The sequence below is a fragment of the Schistocerca serialis genome, chromosome 5 (genome assembly GCF_023864345.2).
Source record: "Schistocerca serialis cubense isolate TAMUIC-IGC-003099 chromosome 5, iqSchSeri2.2, whole genome shotgun sequence".
NCBI classification, from domain to species: domain Eukaryota; kingdom Metazoa; phylum Arthropoda; class Insecta; order Orthoptera; family Acrididae; genus Schistocerca; species Schistocerca serialis.
In genome coordinates, this window is record NC_064642.1 from 303,125,111 (window position 1) to 303,149,026 (window position 23,916).

Genomic DNA, 23,916 nt, shown 5'->3' on the forward strand with positions numbered 1-23,916 from the left:
GCGTGGCCCGTGTTTGTTACAACACGCAACTGAACGTCGGAGGTTTCAGGCGTCAACTTTAGGTTACAGTATCTCCGGATGTAATTAACATTTTACAATGCAGCAAACGGCACTGATCACGTATTTGTTTATATGTTCAGATGTGCTAACAAAACTAACGGGGTTCCATTTAAAAAAACGTAGGTTTGTGTTAAAAAACATACTTCCGTGCATTTTTGTATGGTTTGTATTAAACAATTACACTAGCTCCTCTCCTCACGTTCGGTCTGTGAAATCGGTTCGTCAGTATTTGATGTGGTTTACGAAATATATCCAGCGGTAACGTTAGGTGACTCACCCTGTATATAACCTCAGAGAACTTCAAACAAATCTCTTCATATCTTAGTACTTCCGTATCTCATTTCTTTACCTATTGATGTTTCCTGACAAGTATCTTAAACTTCAACCTACTCTTAATCGCTACTATGTTGTGATCCGAGTGTATCTGCTCCTATGTATGCCTCACAACCAAACGTGTGATTTCAGAATCCCTGTCTGACCATCATGTAATCTGACTGACATCTGCCTGTATCTCCCACCCTTACCCGAGTATACCTCCTCCTCTATGATTTTTGAGCAGAATATTGTCTATTACTAGCTGAACATTTATTGTAGAACTCAATTATTCCCTCTCGCCTCTCAGTCCTAGTGTCAAGCTCATATTCTCTTGTAAAGTTTCTTCTGCTTCTTCCCCTACAACTGCATTCCATTGCGCCATAATGATCAGATTTTTTTATGTTCCCTCTTACGTACTTTACCACCAGTTCAGCATCCTCATGTACTCTTCCTGTCTCTTCATCTTCTGCTTTAGACATGGATATGTATACATGAACGTTGTTGTTGTTGTTGGTTTTCGGATGAGAATAATCCTATCACTGAACAGTTCTAAGTAACCTTTCACCTGCCTTTGTATTAATGACGAATGCTACTCCTATTATACTACTCTCCGCTGTTTTTGATGTCACCCTCTACTCGACTGACCAGAAATCCTTTCTCCTTTCCACTTCATTTCACTGACCCCCACTATATCTAGACTGAGCCTATGCATTTCATTTTCAGTTTTTGTACCTTTTTTTCGGGGGGGGGGGGGGGGGGGGAGGGAGGTAATCAGTCTTCTGACTCGTTTGATGCGGCTCACCACGAATTTCTCTCCTGTGTCAACCTCTTCATCTCAGAGTAGCACTTGCAATTTGCGTCCTCAATTATTTGCAGGATGTATTCCAACCTCTGTCCTCCTCTTCAGTTTTTGCTCTCTACAGCTCCCTCTAGTAACATGGAAGTCATTCCCCTCAAATCTTAACAGACGTCCTATCATCGTTTCCCTTCTCCTTGTCAGTGTTTTCCACATAATCCTTTCCTCTTCGATTCTGCGCAGAGCCTCCTCATCCCTTACCTTATCAGTCAACGTAATTTTCGACATTCGCCTGTAGCACCACATCTCAAATGCTTCGATTCTCTTCTGTCCCGGTTTTCCCACATTCCATGTTTCACTACCATACAATGCTGTACTCCAGACGCAGATTCTTAGAAATTTCTTCCTCAAATTAAGGCCTATGTTTGACACTAGTAGACTTCTATTTGCCAGTAATGCCCTTTTTTCCAGTGCTAATCTCCTTTTGATGTCTTCCTATCTCCGTCCGTCATTTGTTATTTTGCTGCCTATGTAGCAGAATTCCTTAACTTCATCTACTTTGTGACCATCAGTCCTGATGTTAAGTTTCTCGCTGTTCACATTTCCGGTACTTCTCATTACTCTTGTCTTTCTTCGATTTACTCTCAGTCAATATTCTGTACCCATTAGACTGTTCATTCCACTCAGCGGCCCCTCGGGATAGCCGCGCCGTCTAGGGCGCCTTGCCATGGCTCGCGCGGCTCCACCGCCGTCGGAGGTTCGAGGCCTCTCTCGGGCATGGGTGTGTTTGTTGTCCTTAGCGTAAACTAGTTTAAGTTAGATTAAGTAGTGCGTAAGCCTAGGGACCGATGATCTCAGGAGTTTGGTCCCATGGGAACGTACCACAAATTTCCAAATTTTCCATTCAGCTAATCATGTAATTCTTCTTCACTTTCACTCAGGATAGCAATGTTATCAACGAATCGTATCATTGATATCATTTCACTCTGAATTTTAATTCCACTCTTGGACCTTTTTTTTATTTCCATCATTGCTCCTTCCATGTACAGATTGAACACTAGGGGCGAAAGACTACATCCGTGTCTTGCACCTTTTTTAATCAGGGCACTTCATTCTTGATCGTCTACTCCTATTATTCCCTCTTAACTCTTGTACATATTGCTTATTACCCGTCTCTCCTTATAGCTTACCCCTACTTTTCTCAGAATTTCGAACCTCTTACACCATTCTACGTTGTCTAACGCTTTTTCCAGGTCGACAAATCCTATGGATGTGCCTTGATATTTCTTTAGTCTGGCTTCCATTATCAACTGCGACGTCAGAATTGCCTCTCGGGCGCCTTTACCTTTTCTAAAGCCAAACTGATCGTCATTTAGAACATCTTCAATTTTCTTTTCCATTCTTTTGTATATTATCCTTGTTAGCAACTTGGATGCATGAGCTTTTAAGCTGATTGTGCGATAGTTCTCACACATGTCAGCTCTTGCAATCTTGGGAACTGTGTGGATAATATTTTTTTCGAAAGTCAGAGTCATACATTCTACACACCAACGTGAGGAGTCGGTTCGTTGCCACTTCCCCCAATGATTTTAGAAATTCTGATGGAATGTTATCTACCTGTTCTGCCTTATTTGATCTTAAGTCCTCCAAAGATGTCTTAAATTCTGATTCTAATACTGGATTCCCTATCTCTTCTGTATCAACTTCTGTTTCTTCTTCTATTACATCAGACAAATCTTCCCCGCTCATACAGGCCTTCGGCGTACTCTTTCCACCTGCCCGTCCTCTCCTCTGCAATTAACAATGGCGTTCCCATAGCACTCTTTATGCTACCATCCCTGCTTTTAATGTTACCGAAGGTTGTTTTGACTTTCCTGTATGCTGAATCAGTCTTTTCGACAATCATTTCTTTTTAGATTTCTTTACATTTTTCATGCAGCCATTTCGTCTTAGCTTTCCCGCACTTTCTACTTATTTCATTCCTCAGCGACTTGTAATTCTGTATTCCTGAGTTTCCCGGAACATTTTTCTGTTTCCTCCTTTCATCGATCAACTGAAGTATTTCTTCTGTTACCCATGGTTCCTTCGCAGTTACCTTTTTTGTATCTATATTTTTCTTTCCAACTTGTGTGATGGCGCTCTTTAGAAATTTCAATTCCTCTTCAATTGAGCCTACTTATTACTGTTGCTATAGCCTTAGATAACATCAAGCGTGTCTCGTCATCCCTTAGTACTTCCGCATCCCACTTTTTTGCATATTGATTCTTCTTTACTAATCTCTTGAACTGCAGCCTACTCTTCGTCACTATTGTATTGCGATCTGAGTCTGTACCCGCTTCTGGGTACGTCTTACAATCCAGTATCTGATTTCGGAATCTTTTTCTGACCGTGATGTAATCTAGTTGAAATCTTCCCGTATCACTCGGTCTTTTCCAAGGATAACGGCTCCTCTTTTGGTTCTTGAACAGAGTATTCGCTATTACTAGCTGACATTTACTACAGAACTCAATTACTCTTTTCGCTCTCTCATTCCTTGTCACAATCCCATGACTATTAGATTTTCATCTCCCATTATGTACAGTATTAGCCTTTCAGTATCCTAATATACTTTCTCTATGTCTTCAGCTTGCGATGTCGGCATGTATACCTGAACTGTTGGTGTCGGTGTTGGTTTGCTATCGATTCTGATAAGAGCAACCCTATCACTGATCTGTTCTCTTTGCTCTACCTATTTATTTGCAATGAATTTTACTCCCGTTATACCATTTTTGCTGCTGCTGTTGATATTACTCTATACTCATCTGACCAGAAATCCTTGTCTACTTTTCATTTCAATTTGCTGATTCCTACTATCTAGATTGAGCCTTTATATTTCCCTTTTCACATTTTCTAGCTTCCCTACCACATTCAAACTTGTAATATTCCACGCCCGAATCATAGAACGATAGCCTTCCGTTCACTGATCAATCTTTTACTCAATGTCGCCTCATCCTTAGCAGTTGCCACCCAGAGATCCGAATGGCGACTAATCTGTAATCTTTAGCCAATGGAGAGATCATCATGACACTTTTTTCAATTACAGGCCATATTTCATGTGGATATACATTATTTGTCTTTAATGCAGTGATCTCCATTGCCTTCTGCAGTCTCATGGCAGTGGTCATACCTGAATCTACCGCGTTTTATAAGCATTTCCCCACCCTAAGGGCAAGAGAGTGCTCTGAACCTTTGTCCGCTCCTCCGCCTTCTTTGACATGGCTGTTGGTAGGAGGAGGGTGACTTCTTTTCCGGAAGTCTTTGTCCGCCATTGCTGATGATTTTTATTCCAAATGTAATCTGTGGTATGATTAGAACCTGGTACCCAGGACAGTTTGATTAGTAGTCAGAGACGCTGGCCCTAGAGGACAGCCACGTTACCATACAAGGAGCTTATTTGCCAGAAATTCAATGTCTAGCCGTATTATTTGTGCAGCACCATCAGTATAAACCTTTAGATCACAACTGTTTACATTTACGTCGTAAAATGGAATGTAGAATCAAATGCATCTTATGTTAATAGAAAAAACAGGATCACTTTATTTTTGTCGATTACAGTGCCATCTACCACGAATGGAAAGCAATGGTTTGAGTAAGCCGTACGTACCTTTTGGCGTAGAATATGGATAACCAATAAAAGGAGAGGAGGGGGGTTCCCATCTGAAAATACGAAGCTGAACACGCCGACCTGGAGGTATGGTTAGGAAGAGCCAGTTGTAACACGAACGGACGTTCCCTTTGCTAATAATGAGCTTTCACGTAGAATATTTTCTTCGTACGATGCGCCGTTTTCGAGATATTTAGTTGTCTCAAGTTAAAACAAACAATATCTATATTAAATAAATGACTTCTGCAATAAGTTAAATACGTGTCAAATGACATGTGGCACTATATGTGGAAATTTAGCTAAAGGACAAAATCCTACAAAGTAATGGCAACTCCTGTTCTCACATACGTAAGTGAGACTTGGACAATAACTAAGAAAGACCAAAGTCAGTGCAAATGAAATTTTTGAGATGTACTCTGAGAGATCAAATAAAGAATTCTGAAATAAGATAAGAATTATATATAATGAAAGATGAGAAAACGGGATAGGAAAATGAAAGAAGCGTAATTGAAAGAATGGGGCCAGAAAAATAGTACGACACAGTGGACTATAAACCTGTAGGAAAAAAAGAGATACATGAAGACCAAGGGAAAGGTGGCTTTTGTGAAGACGGAACGGGCTATAAACCTACTCCTTGAAATGCAGTGAAACTGTATTTACACAGATCTGTAAACACGACGCTAAAAAGCAATAAGAAATATAATCTAGAAGAAAAAATAGTTACTATATTGTTAGTTTTGCAGAAATATCACGAGCAGTGTCACAGATTTATACACTCATTTTCATAAGTTTAAAGCACTCCGCTGTCTTATGATCTGTAAATGAGTAGTATATAACCGTACACACAAACAATGTGTACGCAGCCAGCAAAATGATATATTCCATATCTTTTGCATCCAAATCGTGTAAACGACGGATGGAAAACGTTTTAAGTCCACTTAAGAGATATCGAAGTTATATTTTGTAGACATTTTTGGACACTGCACACTTGAAACATTCTGCGCAACATGTGATAAAAGGAACAGCCAACTACGAGGACATGCTGAAAAGTAATGCCTCTGAATTTTTTATGTGTAGACCCTTAAATTTTTTAAATAAAACCAACGTTATTAACTCCGAATTGTAGAGTGCAACATGGCGGTGTGTAACGTAACTATATCGGTGTGTGGGCAACAGCATGCTATAGTCGACTTTCTGAAAGCACGCGTTCGCCCTCACTAGTAGCACCTTCTCCCTCAGCACAACAATGCCAGACCACACACGAGCGCTCAACGTCTGCAACAATCTGATACCTTTGGTTCACTGTAATCGATCATCTTCCTTACAGTCCAACTTGGCCCCCTCCGATTTTCATCTGTTTCCAAGACTTAAATAACACCTTCGACGACTTCACTTTGGTAGTGATGAAGCGGTGAAAGCAGGGGTGTGGTTGTGCCCCCGCAATAAACATTCTACAGGTATCAGCAAACTGGTATCTCGTTGGGATGTTTTAACATAAAAACTTACGATGCATTAGTTTTTAGCACTCCCTCGTATATCTAAAGGGAAGTGTTAACTTTATTATTTCAATTATGCAGTCGCTCTGTGGCAGCACGAGATCCTTCCATCATGTCTTCGTAGCTCATAGCTGCATGTGTTTGTACCGTCTTGGAAGGATTGTAATGTGACCGCAGTAGTTTGCTTTTAATCACAACAGATGTAGGACATCAACTCTCCTTTTAAATATCATGGATTTCTGAATAATAACAGACTAACATATTTTTCCCTTCTGCCCTCATGCTTTGCTTCTTCCATCAGCTGACGGTCGTCTGGAGCGCTTGTACGTTAGCTGCAAGTGCAGCATTGAGAAGACGAAGAAGACGTTGGACGCCTACTACACTCTCAAGAAGAAATTCCCGGATATTATGATGAATAGGGATCCTACCTCACCAGAAATAACACAGCTCCACAAACAACTGTAAGAAAATTCTTTACCACTGTTCTTAATTTAAACGGGTAAAAAACAGTGTGATGAAAGGTGATCTGACATTTGAAAGATTTCCCTCACCTATAATTAGTTATTTAAATCTCTATTACATAACACTGCAATCCTGATTCACAATGACGCATTATTGGTAGATACAATTATTATATCTAGCTATGTTCGAAAACACAGTTCAAGGATCAGCTACAAGCCAAGACGGCGGTGAAAGAAAATGGAAACTGGAAGATGGCACTGGAGGGAAAATAAAAAATGCAAGATGGTGGCAGTGGCAGAAAATTAAAAGAAAAAAAAAGCGAGATGGCAGAACTAGCTCAGTGGTCCTTTCTATCCCCTCCACTCCTTTCCCTCCCTATCCCCTTCCCCCTCAGCTCGCCACTCTGTCTCAGCGTAGTATTTTAATAGCTACTAAACTGAAGCATGGACCTTGCCGTTGGTGGGGAGACTTGCGTGCCTCAGCGATACTGATTGCCGTACCGTAGGTGCAACCACAACGGAGGGGTATCTATTGAGAGACCAAACAAACGTGTGGTTCCTGAAGAGGGGCAGCAGACTTTTCAGTAGTTGCAGGGGCAACAGTCTGGATGATTGACTGATCTGGCCTAGTAACACTAACCAAAACGGTCTTGCTGTGCTGGTACTGCGAACGGCTGAAAGCAAGGGGAAACTAGAGCCGTAATTTTTCCCGAGGGCATGCAGCTTTACTGTATGGTTAAATGATGATGGCGTCCTCTTGGGTAAAATAGTCCCCCATTCGGATCTCCGGGCAGAGACTACTCAAGAGGACGTCGTTATCAGGAGAAAGAAAAGTGGCATTCTACGGATCGGAACATGGATGTCAGATCCCTTAATCGGGCAGGTAGATTAGAAAATTTGAAAAGGGACGTGGATAGGATAAAGTTAGATATAGTGGAAATTAGTGAAGTTCGGTGGCAGGAGGAACAAAAATTTTGGGTAGCTGAATACAGGGTTTAAATACAAAATCAAATAGGGGTAATACAGGAGTAGGTTTAATAATGAATATAAAAATAGGAGTGCGGGTAAGTTGCTACAAACAGCATAGTGAACGCATTATTGTGGCCAAGATAGACACGAAGCCCACGCCTACTGCAGTAGTACAAGCTTATATGCCAACTAGCTCTGCAGATGATGAAGAAATTGATGAAATGTGTGATGAGATAAAAGAAATTATTAAGGTAGTGAAGGGAGACGAAAATTTAATAGTCATGGGTAACTGGAATTCGAGAGTAGGAAAAGGGAGAGAGGGAAACATGATAGGTGAACATGAATTGGGGTAAGAAATGAAAGAGGAAGCCGTCTGGTAGAATTCTGCACAGTGCATAACTTAATCATAGCTAACACTTGGTTCAAGAATCATAAAAGAAGGTTGTATACATGGAAGAATCCTGGAGATACTAGAAGGTATCAGATAGATTATATAACGGTAAGACTGAGATTTACGAACCAGGTTTTAAATTGTAAGATATTTCCAGGGGCATATGTGGACTCTGACCACAATCTACTGGTTATGAACTGTAGATTAAAACTGAAGAAACTGCAAAAAGTTGGGAATTTAAGGAGATGGGACCTGGATAAACTGACTAAACCAGAGGTTGTACGGAGTTTCAGGGAGAGCATGAGGGAACAATAGACAGGAATGGGGGAAAGAAATACAGAAGAAGAAGAATGTGTAGCTCTGAGGGATGAAGTAGTGAAGGCAGCAGACGATAAAGTAGGTAAAAAGACGAAGGCTAATAGAAATCCTTGGGTAACAGAAGAGATATTGAATTTAATTGATGAAAGGAGAAAATATAAAAATGCAATAAATGAAGCAGGCAAAAAGGAATACAAACGTCTCAAAAATGAGATCGACAGGACGTGCAAAACGGCTAAGCAGGGATGGCTAGAGGACAAATGTAAGGATGTAGAGGCTTATCTCACTAGGGGTAAGATAGGTACTGCCTACAGGAAAATTAAAGGGACCTTTGGAGAGAAGAGAACCACTTGAATGAATATCAAGAGCTCAGACGGAAAACCAGTTCTAAGCAAAGAAGGGAAGGCAGAAAGGTGGAAGGAGTATATAGAGGGTCTATACAAGGGCGATGTACTTGAAGACAATATTATGGAAGTGAAAGAGGAGGTAGATGAAGATGTAATGGGAGATACGATACTGCGTGAAGGGTTTGACAGAGCACTGAAAGACCTGAGTCGAAACAAGGCCCCGGGAGTAGACAACATTCCATTAGAACTACTGACGGCCTTGGGAGAGCCAGTCATGACAAAACTCTACCATCTGGTGAGCAAGATGTATGAGACAGGCAAAATACCCTCAGATTTCAAGAAGAATATAATTATTCAAATTCCAAAGAAAACACGTGTTGACAGATGTAAAAATTACCGAACTATTAGTTTAATAAGTCACAGCTGCAAAATACTAATGCGATTTCTTTACAGACGAATGGAAAAACTAGTAGAAGCCGACCCCGGGGAAGATCAGTTTGGATTCCGTAGAAATATTGGAACACGTGAGGCAATACTGACCTTACGGCTTATCTTGGAAAATAGATTAAGGAAAGGCAAACCTACGTTTCTAGCATTTGTAGACTTAGTGAAAGCTTTTCACAATGTTGACTGGAATACTCTTTTTCAAATTCTAAAGGTGGCAGGGGTAAAATTCAGGGAGCGAAAGGCTATTTACAGTTTGTACAGAAACCAGATGGCAGTTATAAGAGTCGAGGGGCATGAAAGGGAAGCAGTGGTTGGGATAGAAGTGAGAAAGGGTTATAGCCTCTCCCCGATGCTATTCAATCTGTATATTGAGCAAGCAGTAAAGGAAACAAAAGAAAAATTCGGAGTACGTATTGAAATCCATGGAGAAGAAATAAAAACTTTGAGGTTCGCCGATGACATTATAATTCTGTCAGAGACAGTAAAGGACTTGGAAGAGCAGTTGAACGGAATGGACAGCGTCTTGAAAGGAGGATATGAACATCAACAAAAGCAAAACGAGGATAATGGAACGTAGTCGAACTAAGTCGGGTGATGCTGAGGGAATTAGATCAGGAAATGAGACACTTAAAGTAGTAAAGGAGTTTTGCTATTTGGGGAGAAAAAAACTGATGATGGTCGAAGTAGAGAGGATATAAAATGTAGACTGGCAATGGGAAGGAAAGCGTTTCTGAAGAAGAGAAATTTGTTAACATCGAGTATACATTTAAGTGTCAGGAAGTCATTTCTGAAAGTATTTGTATGAAGTGTAGCCATGTATGGAAGTGAAACATGGACGATAAATAGTTTGGACAAGAAGAGAATAGAAGCTTTCGAAATGTGGTGCTACAGAAGAATGCTGAAGATTAGATGGGTAGATCACATAACTAATGAGGAAGTATTGAATAGGATTGGGGAGAAGAGGAGTTTGTGGCACAACTTGACTAGAAGAAGGGATCGGTTGGTAGGACACGTTCTGAGGCATCAAGGGATGACCAATTTAGCATTGGAGGGGAACGTGGAGGGTAAAAATCGTAGAGGGAGACCAAGAGATGAATACACTAAGCAGATTCAGAAGGATGTAGGCTTCAGTAGGTACTGGGAGATGAAGAGGTTTGCACAGGATAGAGTAGCACGGAGAGCTGCATCAAACAAGTCTCAGGACTGAAGACAACAACAAACAACAACAATCTTGAGTTCATCTGATTTCAGGTATGCTGCACACTTTACGACTGAGCACATTAAAAAAAAAAAATTTAGTTGATAAATTGCATCTTTACGTTGTAGTACCACTCTTAGAGAAATACTTCAGTACTTTTGGCAAACGATTTACTTTTGCCATATAAGGCGGTAGCAGAGAAACGAGACTTGGATTCAACGGAACTTTTTATCGCCACATTTTGTTCACTTATGTTAGCATGAATAAATGACCCTCGTAATTGATTAGATTGTGGAATACGATGGAGACTGTATATGAGGCCTGCAGTTCACATTGCAACTACTGGCATGTGCTGAATCTCGACGAGCACTGATGAAATGGCGATGTTCCTGTGTTTAACATCGCCGTCCTCAAACGGTTGCCTGCAAATATGGCAGACCTCTGCAGAGCGAAAAACTAATTTTCCTGCAGGACATATTTCCATCTTTTTATTTTCCAGTAACAACTCGTTCACACTCTCAGCAACTGGGTACAGTTGTTTTGTGAACACTTCATACAATCGCCACAATGCATATAGTAGGCTGTGCTGAACGGTTCATGAAGTTGTTCTAGATCGGAATATTAACCAGTCACTACTATAACTGCAAATAGCAACTGATTCCAACACTCACTCCGCATCAGCATAATTTACAAATGACGGCTTCAGTTTGTTGCTAAACTTGGTATAATTCTTGATGCTAAGCGTGGCTCTGTTGCCACGCGTAAATTGTGCGCAGTCAACCAAACGTGTATCTAATTCTTCTTTGCATGGAAAATACGAGGGTTGCCCAGAAAGTAATGCATTGCATTTTTGTTCTTCAACAATTCTTTACTGATCATAATGAGAATCACACACACGAAAGAATTGTGTTTAATCTACACACCCTATTTTTCCACGTAATCTCCATCCCGTTCTATGGCCTTCCTCCAGCGCGACACAAGGGCGTGCATGCCCTGTCGGCACCAATCCTTCTGCTGGTGGTGGAGCCAGGGCTTCACTGTGTGAATCACTTCCTCATCGTTCTCAAAATGTTTTCCACGAATGGAATCCTTTAACGGCTCAAGCGAGTGGAAGTCCAAGTGGGCTAGGTCATGATCGAGTAACACTGTCCAACCCTGTTTTGCGATGTGTCCAGCAGTCCTCAGACATATGTGGGGCCGAGTGTTATCGCATTGCAGCAAAACATCTCCTGAGTTGCTGTGGCGCCGTAGTCGCCGGAAGTGCGTCTTGAGTTTTGTTAAGGTGTCGACACATTCTTCTGAATTAATGTTACCGCCTCTTGGCACCACATTAATGAGAATCTCACCTTCACAGTCCCAGAACAGGGGGACCATGACCTTACCGGCGGAAGCAGTTGTTTTGAATTTTTTCTTCCGTGGGGAGTGGGAATGGCGCCATTCCGTCGACTGTCGTTTTGTTTCGGACTCAAAATGGTGAACCCAGGTTTCTTTACCTGTCACAATCCGGGACAAAAAGGCCTCCCTCTCTGCTTCAAAACTTTGCATAATTCAAGACAAATGTTTCTTCTATGCACTATGTGATCCACCGTTAGACACCGTGGGACCCATATTTCACACATTTTGGAATATCCGAGAGTGCGGATAATTGCATCCGTACTTCCTTTGCTGATTGACAGATGCAGCGCCAGTTGCTTAGTCGTAAAGCTTCTGTTCTCGCAAATGACATCACCTCGCTGCAACAAGTCAGGTGTGACGGCCGTGGATGGTCTCCCCGACCACTGCAAATCATGAAGCTCCGCCGAACCGCCTTCTGATGATCTCACCCTCCAAGCTCAGCGAACAACTGTGCTTCTGTCGACAGCAAACGCTCCATAGACTTTGCGCAAACGTTTGTGAGTATTCCCCACAGTTTCTTTCTCTGCAGCGAGAAATTAAATGACAGCACGTTGCTTGTAACGTTGTATGGGTGGGGTTTTGTTTCTGTTTATTCTTGAATTGAGAACAACTGAGTGAGGTGAAATGACAAGTTTAATGTCGCAATATTTCTCACCAAATTACAGCTTTTCACACGGTTTTCAACTCGCCAAAACAAAGACAGCGCAATGGATAACGCATCTTGCCAACATAAAAAAGTGATATAATTTTATACACAACAATGTTAAATATTAACTCTCTGAAAGCACATTAGTCCTAAGAACAATATTATGAAAGTTTAATGGGAAGTATTTTTACATTAATCCTAAGCACAATAATATGAACGTTTAATTGGACTTTTCTTTACAAAATTGCTCCTATGAAAGGACAGTACTAAGAAAATCGTCCGATTCCGGTTCAAAGTTCGGTACTATTTAGGATGACAATCAGGTCTACGGACAATCAAGTCTACAGTGGATGGTTAGTCAAGTGACAAATTTGAGCGCAAGATTACCCAAGGCCGCTCGAGTTTACAGTGGACACAAGCTGGTGAACCAACAAAGTTTATGCCTCTGCACGCGATATTTACCTTAAGGTGCGACGTGCTGCTGTCTGCAAGGCCGCTCTCAGCCACTGAAATTCCTACAAAACTCATCTGGCCTTTGCTGAACTTTCCGGTAGAAACTTTTTCTACATTTCTCGGTATGTGAGGAAACATGTACTCAGCCCTAGTCATATTATGTGGCGATATACACGCTCATGGTTGGAGCACCATGCATATTATAGTGCCCTTTCAATTCTTGCAAGAAAAATTAACTAATTTGTCTAGTTCGTTTCTCCACAGTTGGAGCTAAACGTTGCTACAGCTAAATTTTTAGCTGGAGTGCAGCCGCTGTGAACGCAATGTCCATACAAATTTCTTCTCTGTGTTGTACAGAGCATTAAGCGCTCCGTTCTGCACTTGACACCAGTTCAGAGAATACTCCTCAAAAATTTCTCTCTTGTCCTACTCCTGGCAGAACTGCATCCCTCCCCTTGGGTTCCTTCATCATGGCTTTTTTCGACGAATAGGAGCGTTCCTCATATTTTGTAGAAACGCACTCTACCAATCGCGACGTCTCTTCTATTAAACTGTGTTGAAACTTCAGTATTTTTCTCCTTCATAGTGCGTTTCCGCCAATCGGACGTTTTGTGCCCATTCTAGACGCCTAAAGAACATTGACCTTTCTATGTGTCACACTCGCTGGACGGAAATGCGTAACTCTTGTTTCATATCCTGTTGGAATTCCGAAACACAGTTTTGTAAAGCTTCTTCTCTGCCCTTGTGGAGATGCCCTGCTACAGGTGGCCCTCCAGCTTGAATCACCTGTCCCGGGGTCGCTGTCCTTCTTCTTACCACCCCTTTAAGTTGTTTCCAGCGAAACTCCCACAGCGCAGCTTTGCTGCGCCATTGTGGAGTTGGTTTTTGAAAACTAAAAGTGACTCAACTCGCTTCCCCTGTACTACCTTCCACTCAAAGACTTACATTGAATAGTAATGGTGTCTTAATTACCATTGATTGACTGTCATCCCATTTTGCGTTACATATAGATAGGCAAATTTTGTCATAACTGCTAATTTACGTTAAGTGTCTTCTTCACCTTCTCATTGCGATTTGTAAAGGTCTCATGTAAGGTGTGAATCTGACCATTTATTCTGCCACCTTACAACGTACATCACCTACAGATGCCATTTTGAAACAGTTCTGCAGCTACGTTATCTGTTGGAAGCTATGGAAACTTGGTATGTCCACTCAGGAGACTTTAGATAATACATACATAACGTTTCACATTCGTAGCATTGCTTTCGGCTGAAAAAAACAATGTGCTGCATTACTTTCTGGGCAACCCTCGTACCACAAACAACACTGAATTACAGCAAATAATTGGTGATGACCAGTAGTCCCACTAAATGCTACCCTTGAAAACTTTTTCATGCAACAGATATTGTATGTATCTCAACTTTAATAGATTTATGTGTGTCTCATGATGCTTTGTGATATATAGCAGAGCAACAGCTCCACTGTGCATGCAGCAGTCCAATTTCCTTGCTGGCCGGAGTGGCCGAGTGGTTTTAGGCGCTACAGTCTGGAACCGTGCGACCACTACGGTCGCAGGCTCGAATCCTGCCTCAGGCATGTACGTGTGTGATGTCCTTAGATTAGTTAGGTTTAAGTAGTTCTAAGTTCTGGGGGGCTGATGACCTCAGAAGTTAAGTCCCATAGTGCTCAGAGCCATTTGAACCATTTGAACCAATTTCCTTCAGATAACGTTCAGAGATTGGATCGTCGCCCTGGATGTCTTAGAGTTCACTGGAAACAGTACGGAATGATCCCTATCATCCCAATCTCAACCATATGATTATTTCTTATGGAGCTATCTAAAGGATAGAGTGTTCAAAGATGTACATTCATCACTACTAGATCTCTGTCATGCAACTCCCAGAGAAACTCATGCCACCAAAAGTGATGATCTCCGAAAAATCGTCCCGGAATTCATTTCAATGTGCCAAACAATGGATGCTGGAGAAGGAAACCACTCTGAAAACCTTCAGTATTAAATTTCAGGTTGTCTGCTATACGATAACACGAACCTATTACCTATATTGCGTCATAGAAGACATATAGCTAGACATATGATATTCATTCTAATTTACTGGATATAAAGCTCCCAGAATTGACCACTACAAGCAGGCATTGTTGTACAGGGGTTGGGCAAAAATACAGAAACACAAAAAGCGCTACATGCCACTATGCTTAATATGTTTTGCAAAACCTGTTGGCATTCAAAACAGCTTCCGTTCGTCTCAAAATTGATGAATAACAGGTCCCATATGATTTTTAAAGGAGTCTTATACCATTCTTCTTGCCATATAGTGAAAAGCCCAGGTAACAGTGATAGAGGTGGTTAGTGCTCACGTATCTTTCTCTCCAAAGCAGACCGCATTGGCTCAACAACAGTGGGCTGCACCTCATTCTCATGCTCACAAAACCAGGGTTCCGTGGGCAATGCGAGTTGTGTGAATACGGACCCTGTCGTCTTGGAACACAGCACCGCCACTGGGGAACAAACATGGGATCGACCTGATCGACTAAAATGATCACACAACCCTCAGGACTAAAGCGACTATGGAACACATGGCTGCCCAAATCATCACCGACCACCCCTCCCTTCCTCCCTTTTTCATGTTTCACTCTTGGGACCCAACTTCGGGTGGAACTTGGAAACAGTATGAAACAAGACTCGTCCGACCAAATGACTTTCTTACATTGCTCAAGGGTCCAAGTTTTTAGCATCATGCTTTCGTGTTACGACCATTTGTGTCACTGATAAATAGCTTTGGAATTACATCCCGCCCTTCGACTTCCTGCTTATACAACACTCACTGTGTTGTTTTCATACTGACAGTGATTGCGAGTGCGACATTCGGTTCTGCACTGACTTTTGCAACTGTTATACTTTTACTTCTTTGTCACAATTCTCTTCAATGACCTTCTGTCACGATCACTCAATACACACTTTCGTCCCCATTCTGACCTACCGAATGATAGTTTTCCACTTTCACAGTATGTGGTACAAATATTCGATATGGCGTCTTTTGAAGAGCCAAGCATGTCTGCTACCTTTGTTATTGAAGCGCCCATCATGCAAGCACCAGCTGCTTGCTCACGTTCGAGTCCACTTACACCCAAACCTCCAAATGTCAAGCACTCAGATTGGTACCAAACGTTGTGTGTCGATACGTTATCAACCAAAACACTGATTTAGTTTGTCCTGCATGCTGACGTTCAGTATAACATGTGTAAACGGTAATTAAAAGTAGCAGAACTATGGAGAATAGGCAAACCATATCAATAAGCTCTGAATGCGAAGCTCTCTCGTAGGTGAGCTGGTAGAGAATCAGTCTGTCATGCTAGAGGCCCCGATTTCGAAATCAGTTGACTCTCAGCCGTGGTAGCCTGCGGAACTGTCCAGCGCACAGGCCAACTGCTCTGCTCTCGGCGTTGTTTACTTCCGCGCCACGGTACTTTTGTTTGTAGAGTCCACCACTACCATACCGCATCGCACACTCTTACTGCCATGCAGCGATCAAAGTAACGTTTCAGGCCGAGCATCCACGACCAAGACCGTTTGAAGTTGAAAAGTTCATATGAGAGAATCTGCGTTTCAACCCCTGGATGTGATCGGAATATATTTTTCCATCACAGAAAGCGTTGTCGTGAGGGGTACCCATGCGGTCTAAGGCTCCTTGCCATGGTTCGCATGGCTACCGCCGTCAGAGGTTCGAGTCCTCCCTCGGGTATGGGTGTGTGTGTTGTCCTTAGCGTAAGTTAGTTTCAGATAAGCAGTGTGTAAGCCTAGGGCCTCATGATCTTAGCAGTTTGGCCCCATAGGAACTTACAACAAATTTCCAAATTTCTAGAAAGTATTGTATACATCAAGGTATCGACGGAGGGGCTATGTGCTGAAGTTTTCCAACGATACGCCACCACACTAAAATTTAAACACTCTGATGGACATGTAGGCGCGGTGACAGTGGACCACACGGGATTCAGTCTCCAAACATTGTGTGTGTTTGAGCTGCCATTCGAGATGCCTCAGTAGGCAGTCATTGCCGCTTTCCAGCCATATAGAAACGTTTTGGGTCATCTCGCGGCGAAGTGGCAAAGATTTACGACCTACCCAGTGTTAAATGGCGTCCAACAGATCAAAATTGAGCTGACGAAACACGTTCCTTCGTACAATGGCCTGCCACGTACATGCTCCGGATGTGGACAGGAAGGACATGATCGATCCCATGTTTACGCCAACGTTTGGTACAGACACCGCTGGGTGAAGTGATCCCGGCATCGACGTTCATGTCCCTACCTGTCACCTATGTGACGGTAGTACCTAGCCCTGCCACGTCACTTCAGGATACACCTGAAGCCTTGTCAACGCCACCCAACGCACCACAACACGTCGACGAAAGCTGCAGGGCGTCACCCCCAGTTCCCGCACCAGAAACATTCACTCTCAGGACCCTGGCGGACGACCCTGCTTGAACCATGAATGTCGAACTAGATGTTGTGCCGACTGTAGCCTTTACCCAGACGGATATACCGTCGGATGATGGGCGACCACATTCTGATTCGGAACAAGACATTTGGAAACAGCGGTCGCCCAGGAAGCGCAAGAAACGCTGACGAACACCCCTCCGATGACGCTCTCCTTCAGATGACCTCGCCAAATGACGAACCGATGTCTAATGGTAACCCTCCATATTGCGTCCAGTCGTATGGTAAGACCACTCTTGACGCCCCCCCCCCCCCTCTCTCTCTCTCTCTCTCGGTTCTGCACACGAATTCAGTGTTGCCAGTACATGAGGACAACAAATCCCTTGCAGCTATTGTCACCATTCCTGCTTCCCCCACTCTGAAAGTAAACGACTGTCATATGTCTTCAGCTTCAGCATCCTGGGCCAATGACGTTGAAGAAGGAGTGGATCAGACCACCAGCTTGTCGTAGCAAGAGCATCCCACAGAGGTGACTGAGCCGGTGCCCTGCCTGTAATCGTGACCAGTGTGAGGGATCTGGTGGGTCTACACCTGCAGGATGCTTCCACCATGCATTCTGCATCAACTACAAGGGATCGTACGAAGCAATATCGACTCGCCGCAATGAATCTTGCCAACATGCGAGCCCCTCAAAAACTGGCCATGTTCTGAGGTACCATCTACTCTCAGATACTGAACTCCTACATGAGTTGTTCTTCGCTGACTTCAAAGTGCCCCCCAGGTGCACCATCTACGTTACTCACTCCTCCGACATTGGTAGTGGTGTCGCCATCCTCCTAAGCGATGGGCTCCCTGCAGAGGATGTTGCATACCTCCAAGCACCATTAACATCTACACATTGTCCGGTTCTAGCCGCCGTCATGACCAACATATATTCCTCCTCACAGGGCCAAAAGACGATCTTGTGCTCAGTGGAGACTTTAACTCAACACTAGGATCCGCTGACCAAATCCCACAGCATTCATATTGTGTGGCTCTCTCGATGATCATCGATAGCCTGCGACTCACTGACACCTGGACAAAGTTCCACAGAACCCGAGCAGGTTACACATTTTACAATGCTCATTCATCACGGTGCATAGGCCACATCGACCTCACCCACCCGCTTGCTGAAGGCACCCAACATGCAGAAGTCTGGCCCATGGTCTTTTTAGACCATGAAGTGTACATCTGCGGCGCCACTCTCGTCGACAGCATTTGTGGCATACTCGTGGTCTGTGGAAATTCAATGTCAATCACCTGATCTCCCCAGACTGTCGCCATATGGTCCAAGAAGCATGGGCATGACGCTGGTGTCGTCATGATGCCTATGACTCTACCTCATCTTGGTGGCTCTCTTGCGAAAAGCCGACCATCCATAAAACATTGATGAGCTACGGCAAGGTAGCCAAGGCATGGTACTAATACATAGCACTTTTATTCAACTCTTTGTGACTGTTTGACGATGCCTTTTTCGCCAGCCAGGCAGGTGGTGGTACACCATACAAAGGTGCAGATATCCTTGATCATGCACCATCACCTACAAAGCACTGTAGTCTGCTCTCAGACCTCTAATCATATACCTCAAGAACATCCATTGATGTATCACCTCCTCTGGGAAAACACAGGGCTCTGATCCACATCATCATTGATGTGGAAGACCACCTTCATGAGACCCAACAAACCATTGGCCATGCTCTCCACAATCACTTCGCTGGATTGTATTCAGCTGTACCGCATTCCATGGAACTGATCACAGAGATCGCACAACTTACTACAAGCACTCTCACGGTGGAGGTAGCACATGAACTCCAAGAAGACATGACCGCAGGTGAAGTACTCGATGCTATAAAGGCGGGATCTGATAATAGATCTCCAGGGCCCGATGGTACCCCCATCAAATTTTACAAAAGTTTTAATTCTTTGTTGGCTTCCACATGGACGACCAACGCGCATGAGCTGATGTCCCCAACGACAGTGGTCCCTAACATCTTTCTCAAAGGCATCATTATAACCATTCACAAACAGCATGGGCAATCGAGTGTCCATGATTATCGACGAATGACGTTGCTGAACAGCGATATGAAAATATTTACGCTGCTGCCGGCGTCACGATTCAAGAAGGTCGCACCTTACATCAGCGACTAGAGTTCCTTAGGAGGCAAGAATAATATCTGTACGACCCTTTTCCATTATAGAGACGTGATAGCTTTTGCTCGTCATTAACGTCTCCTTGGTGGCTTGGCATCGATGTACTTTTGCCAGGCCTTCGACTATGTAGACCACTCCTATTTGTGGGCAGTTCCTCAACATATGGGTTTCCCTGGCCGGTCCTTGTGTCGAGTTGAAGTCTCAACTGAGCACCAGATCATCCAGTGGCTCTGTGAAGAGCAGTGTGACCTCCTCGGCGAAGAATGTATGTCGGTCACGACGGCGGCTAGATCCGGGCGATGCGTCGATGTTAATGACACCCACGCCAAATAGGGTGAAGCCTCATACCCTGTATAGTTGGGAGGTATGCAACATCCTCAGCAGGGAGCCCATCGCTTAGGAGGATGGCTCCACACTACCAGTGTCGGAGGCGTGAGAAACGTAGGTGGTATACCCGGGGGGCACTTGGAAGTCAGCGACGAACACCTCCTGTAGGAGTGCAATATCAACATCTGTAGAGTAGATGGTGCCAGTTTGTGAGGGACTCAGATGTTGGAAAGTTTCACTGGGGCGCCACGATATTGCTATACTCGTCTGGGTGACGGCAGCAGTCGGCGCGACAACTAGTTCGACGTCCATGGTTCAAGTAGGGTCGTCCGACACGGTCCTGAGAGTGAATGTTTCTGGTGGGAGCACTGGGGGTGACACCATGCAGGTTTCGTCGACGTGTTGTGGTGCGTTGGGTGGCGTTGACGAAGCTTCCGTTGTATTCTGAAGTGACGTTGTTGCAGCCTCTGTGTTACCGTCGCGCAGCTGAAGATCGATGCCGGGGTTACATCACCCAGCGGTGTGTGTATTATACGTCGGCAAAAACATTCCGACCAGACATGTGCTTCCTGGTCGCATGTGAAGCACGTTCATAGCTGGCCATCGTACATGACAATGGCCCGCATATGGCCAATCAGCAGGTACGACGAAATGTGTTTCGTCAGCCCAGTTTTGATCTGTTGGACGCCATTTAACACTGGGTAAGTCGTAAATCTTTGCCAACTCTCCGCTAGGTGACCCAAGACGTTTCCACACGGCTGGAAAGCGGCAATGACCGTCTACTGAGGCACCTCGAATGGAAGATCAGACACACCATGTGGTCCACTGTCACTGCACATAAGTGTCCATCAGAGTGTTTAAATTTTAGAGTGGCGGCGTATCGTTGGACAACTTCAGCGCATAGCGCCTCCGTCGACATCTTGATATATACAACAGTTTCTGTGATGGATAAATGTATTCCGATCACATCCAGGTGGTTCAAACGCAGATCCTCCCGTTTGAAGTTTTCAACTTCAAAAGGTCTTGGTCGTGGATGTTCGACCTGAAATGTCTACTTTGATCGTTGCAGGTCGTAAGAGTGCGCCATGAGGTATCGCAGTAGTGAACTCTTTAAACACGAGTACCGCAGCGCGGAAGTAAACAACGCCGAGAGCGGAACGCTTGGCCTGCGGGTGGGGCAGTTCTGCAGGCTACCACGGCTGAGAACCGACTGATATCGAAATCGGGACCTCTAGCACGACAATCTGACGTCCTACCAACTAACCTACCAGGGGTCTTCGCATTCAGAGCTTACAGATATGGTTTGCCTATTCTTCGTAGTTCTGGCGTTACTTTTAATTACCTTTAAACATGTTCTACTGGACGACAGCACACAGCGCAAACTAAATCGGTGTTTTGGTTGATAATGTATCGACACACAACGTTTGGTACCGATCTGAGGGTCTGACATCTGTCCGCAGCTCGTGGTCGTGCGATAGCGTTCTCGCTTCCCGCGCCCGGGATCCCGGGTTCGATTCCCGGCGGGGTTAGGGATTTTCTCTGCCTCGTGATGACTGGGTGTTGTGTGCTGTCCTTAGGCTAGTTACGTTTTAGTTCTAAGCTCTAGGGGACTGATGACCATAGATGTTAAGTCCCATAGTGCTTAGAGCCATTTGAACCATTTTTGTCTGACATCTGGAGGTTTGGGTGTAAGTTGACTCTAACGTGAGCAAGCTGTTGGTGCTCGCATGACGGGTGCTTCGGTAACCAAGGTAGCCGAAGTGTTTGGTGTTTCAAAAGGCACCGTATCGGAGATTTGTACCACATACCGTGAAAGTGGAAAACTATCATTCGCTAGGTGAGAACGGGGACGAAAGTGCCTGTTGAGTGATCGTGACAGACGGTCACTGAACAGGATGAGGCAATGATTTGTGAAAGGACTACCCTGCTCAGACTCCTGACCTGAACCTGGTGAAACTCCTTTGGGGTGCATTAGAACGTTGACTTTGCTCCAGATCCCAGTGTCCTACCTTACTTGCCTCTCCGGTTTCTTGCCTTGAGAAAGAACGGGCTTCTCTTTCTCCACAGACTATAGACACTCTCATTCATTCTCCATCAGACTTCAAGCTCTCATAATGACTAAGGATGGACACACACCACACTGATGTCAAATATTACGGTTTTGCTGCCACATTGAGAGTAATTTGTTATAGTTTTGCTGTAGCTTTCGCCAGTCATTAATGGCAGGCAAGAATTCCTTTGATAATAAAGTGAAAGACTTAAACGCATAATGGGAAACTGTGTGCAAAAGCATTCCATCAGCTGAAACGTGTCCACAGAATGTGCACTGCATAGATTTGGAAACATTTCATGTAATAATTGTCTGAGATTGGATCATGGGAACAGGTGGCAAAGAATCGTACTCAGTTCCAGAGTGAAACTGAAGGCGCAGTCCGAATTATAGAGCCATTATTATGTGCTCGGTTGTCATTCAATCTATTGGTTTAAACAACCAGCCCACAGCCGGTCACACGTTTCAAGACCATTATTACATTGGCGGTTGTGAGACAGGCCGGGCGGTTACCACTTGTTCTTAGTGTTTCTTCTTCTCGGTTGACAGATGGAAGCTGAGAAATCGATCTGTGTAGCATTCTGTAACACACACGATTTGGTTCGACATTTTGCGCGTTATAATCAATCGATTTCAGGTTCTGTTAGATTTATCTACTACCCCCCCCCTCTCCCATTCCCGAATTCCATCAAGAAAACACCCTCCAGAAGTTGTGTAGTGTGCAAATATAGGAAAAAGAAAAGTTATAGACGGTATGAGTGTGAGAAACGTCTAGTTTCGTTCTACTTACCCGTATTTTTTGGGTATACCACACCAACATAAAATTGTAAAACATTATTATCTTCACTCCCCATCACTTCAGTAGATATTAAGGATAGTTTTATAAAGAATTCCTATTAAAAATTATTATAATTTTGAAACAAAGTGCTTAAGGAAAATTTTCTGATCCTCGTAAATTTAAATAGTAAAGAAAGGATCGACTGTGAGGAAAAATATTAGTAGGATTAGTAGGTCAATGAGTTACAAAGTGGGCATATAAGGCACCACTCTGCCGAACGCCTATCTTATCTCACTTTTTGGCAGAGGACAGTGACAGTGCAGTTGTTTTGAAATCTGAGACGAGACAGCTTGATTTATCATTTGCGAATTAAACAGTGTTAGTTAAATTATAATACTATATAAAATATCTGTATAACCATCTGTTTTCGTTTTAGAAGGATGGTTTCACACATGTGGCTTCCATGTCAGTGAACTGTTTCACTTTTCATTTGCAGGACTGTGGTCACAGTTCCACGCATGACGGAAGACTGCAACCGTGTTAACTGCCTCTTGAACATAACCCCCGATGCTTCAATCCTGAACTTGCCGCAGGCAATAAAGGCCATGTTGATGGCGATGGAGTTCATGCTCTCGTTTGACTACTCTGTTGGTTACATATTTTTAGTTGATTTGAAGAACGTGACCGCTGCACATGTCACCAAGGCAAGTGTGCGTGACATCTGGAGCCTGGAAACTATCTCCAGGGTACGTTTCTCATGGTGATCACAAAGTTTCTTTTAATTTGCTTTCCATTACCCTTTAAAATAAGTTACTTATAGGTGGATACTTAGATTAATTTATTTAACTAAGTTTTAAGAACAAAACACAAATTTGGATTAGGTTTTCTTTACGGTAACCAGTTTCGGCCCAATTAAGCCACCTTAAGATTAAAATATAAGAGAGTTTTTTACTATAGTCGGTGTGCATCGTTCCAATTGCAGTTGCGTACTGCACATAATTTGCAATGAAGATATCGCAGTACAGTCTCAAGTTGGATTGTAACGGAAAAAACAATTAGTAGAGAACTTTGATAAGAAAGGAGGACACAAAATTATTTCCAAATTATGTTTCAGCAGAAGAAGCAACACAGCGTTTTTACCAAACGAAGTAAAAATGATAATGCACCAATTAAAGTTTATT

General features: G+C 43.4%; 1 protein-coding gene across 1 annotated transcript in view; it reads left to right on the forward strand.

Annotated features, from left to right (window-relative positions):
- LOC126481913 (retinol-binding protein pinta-like) overlaps positions 1-23,916 on the forward strand; it is an 81,737-nt gene that overhangs the window by 9,643 nt on the left and 48,178 nt on the right. The window contains exons 2-3 of the mRNA XM_050105872.1: positions 6,612-6,771; positions 23,232-23,481. Of these exons, the coding sequence (XP_049961829.1) occupies positions 6,612-6,771; positions 23,232-23,481 (410 nt within the window). The remainder of the gene's footprint in view (positions 1-6,611; positions 6,772-23,231; positions 23,482-23,916) is intronic.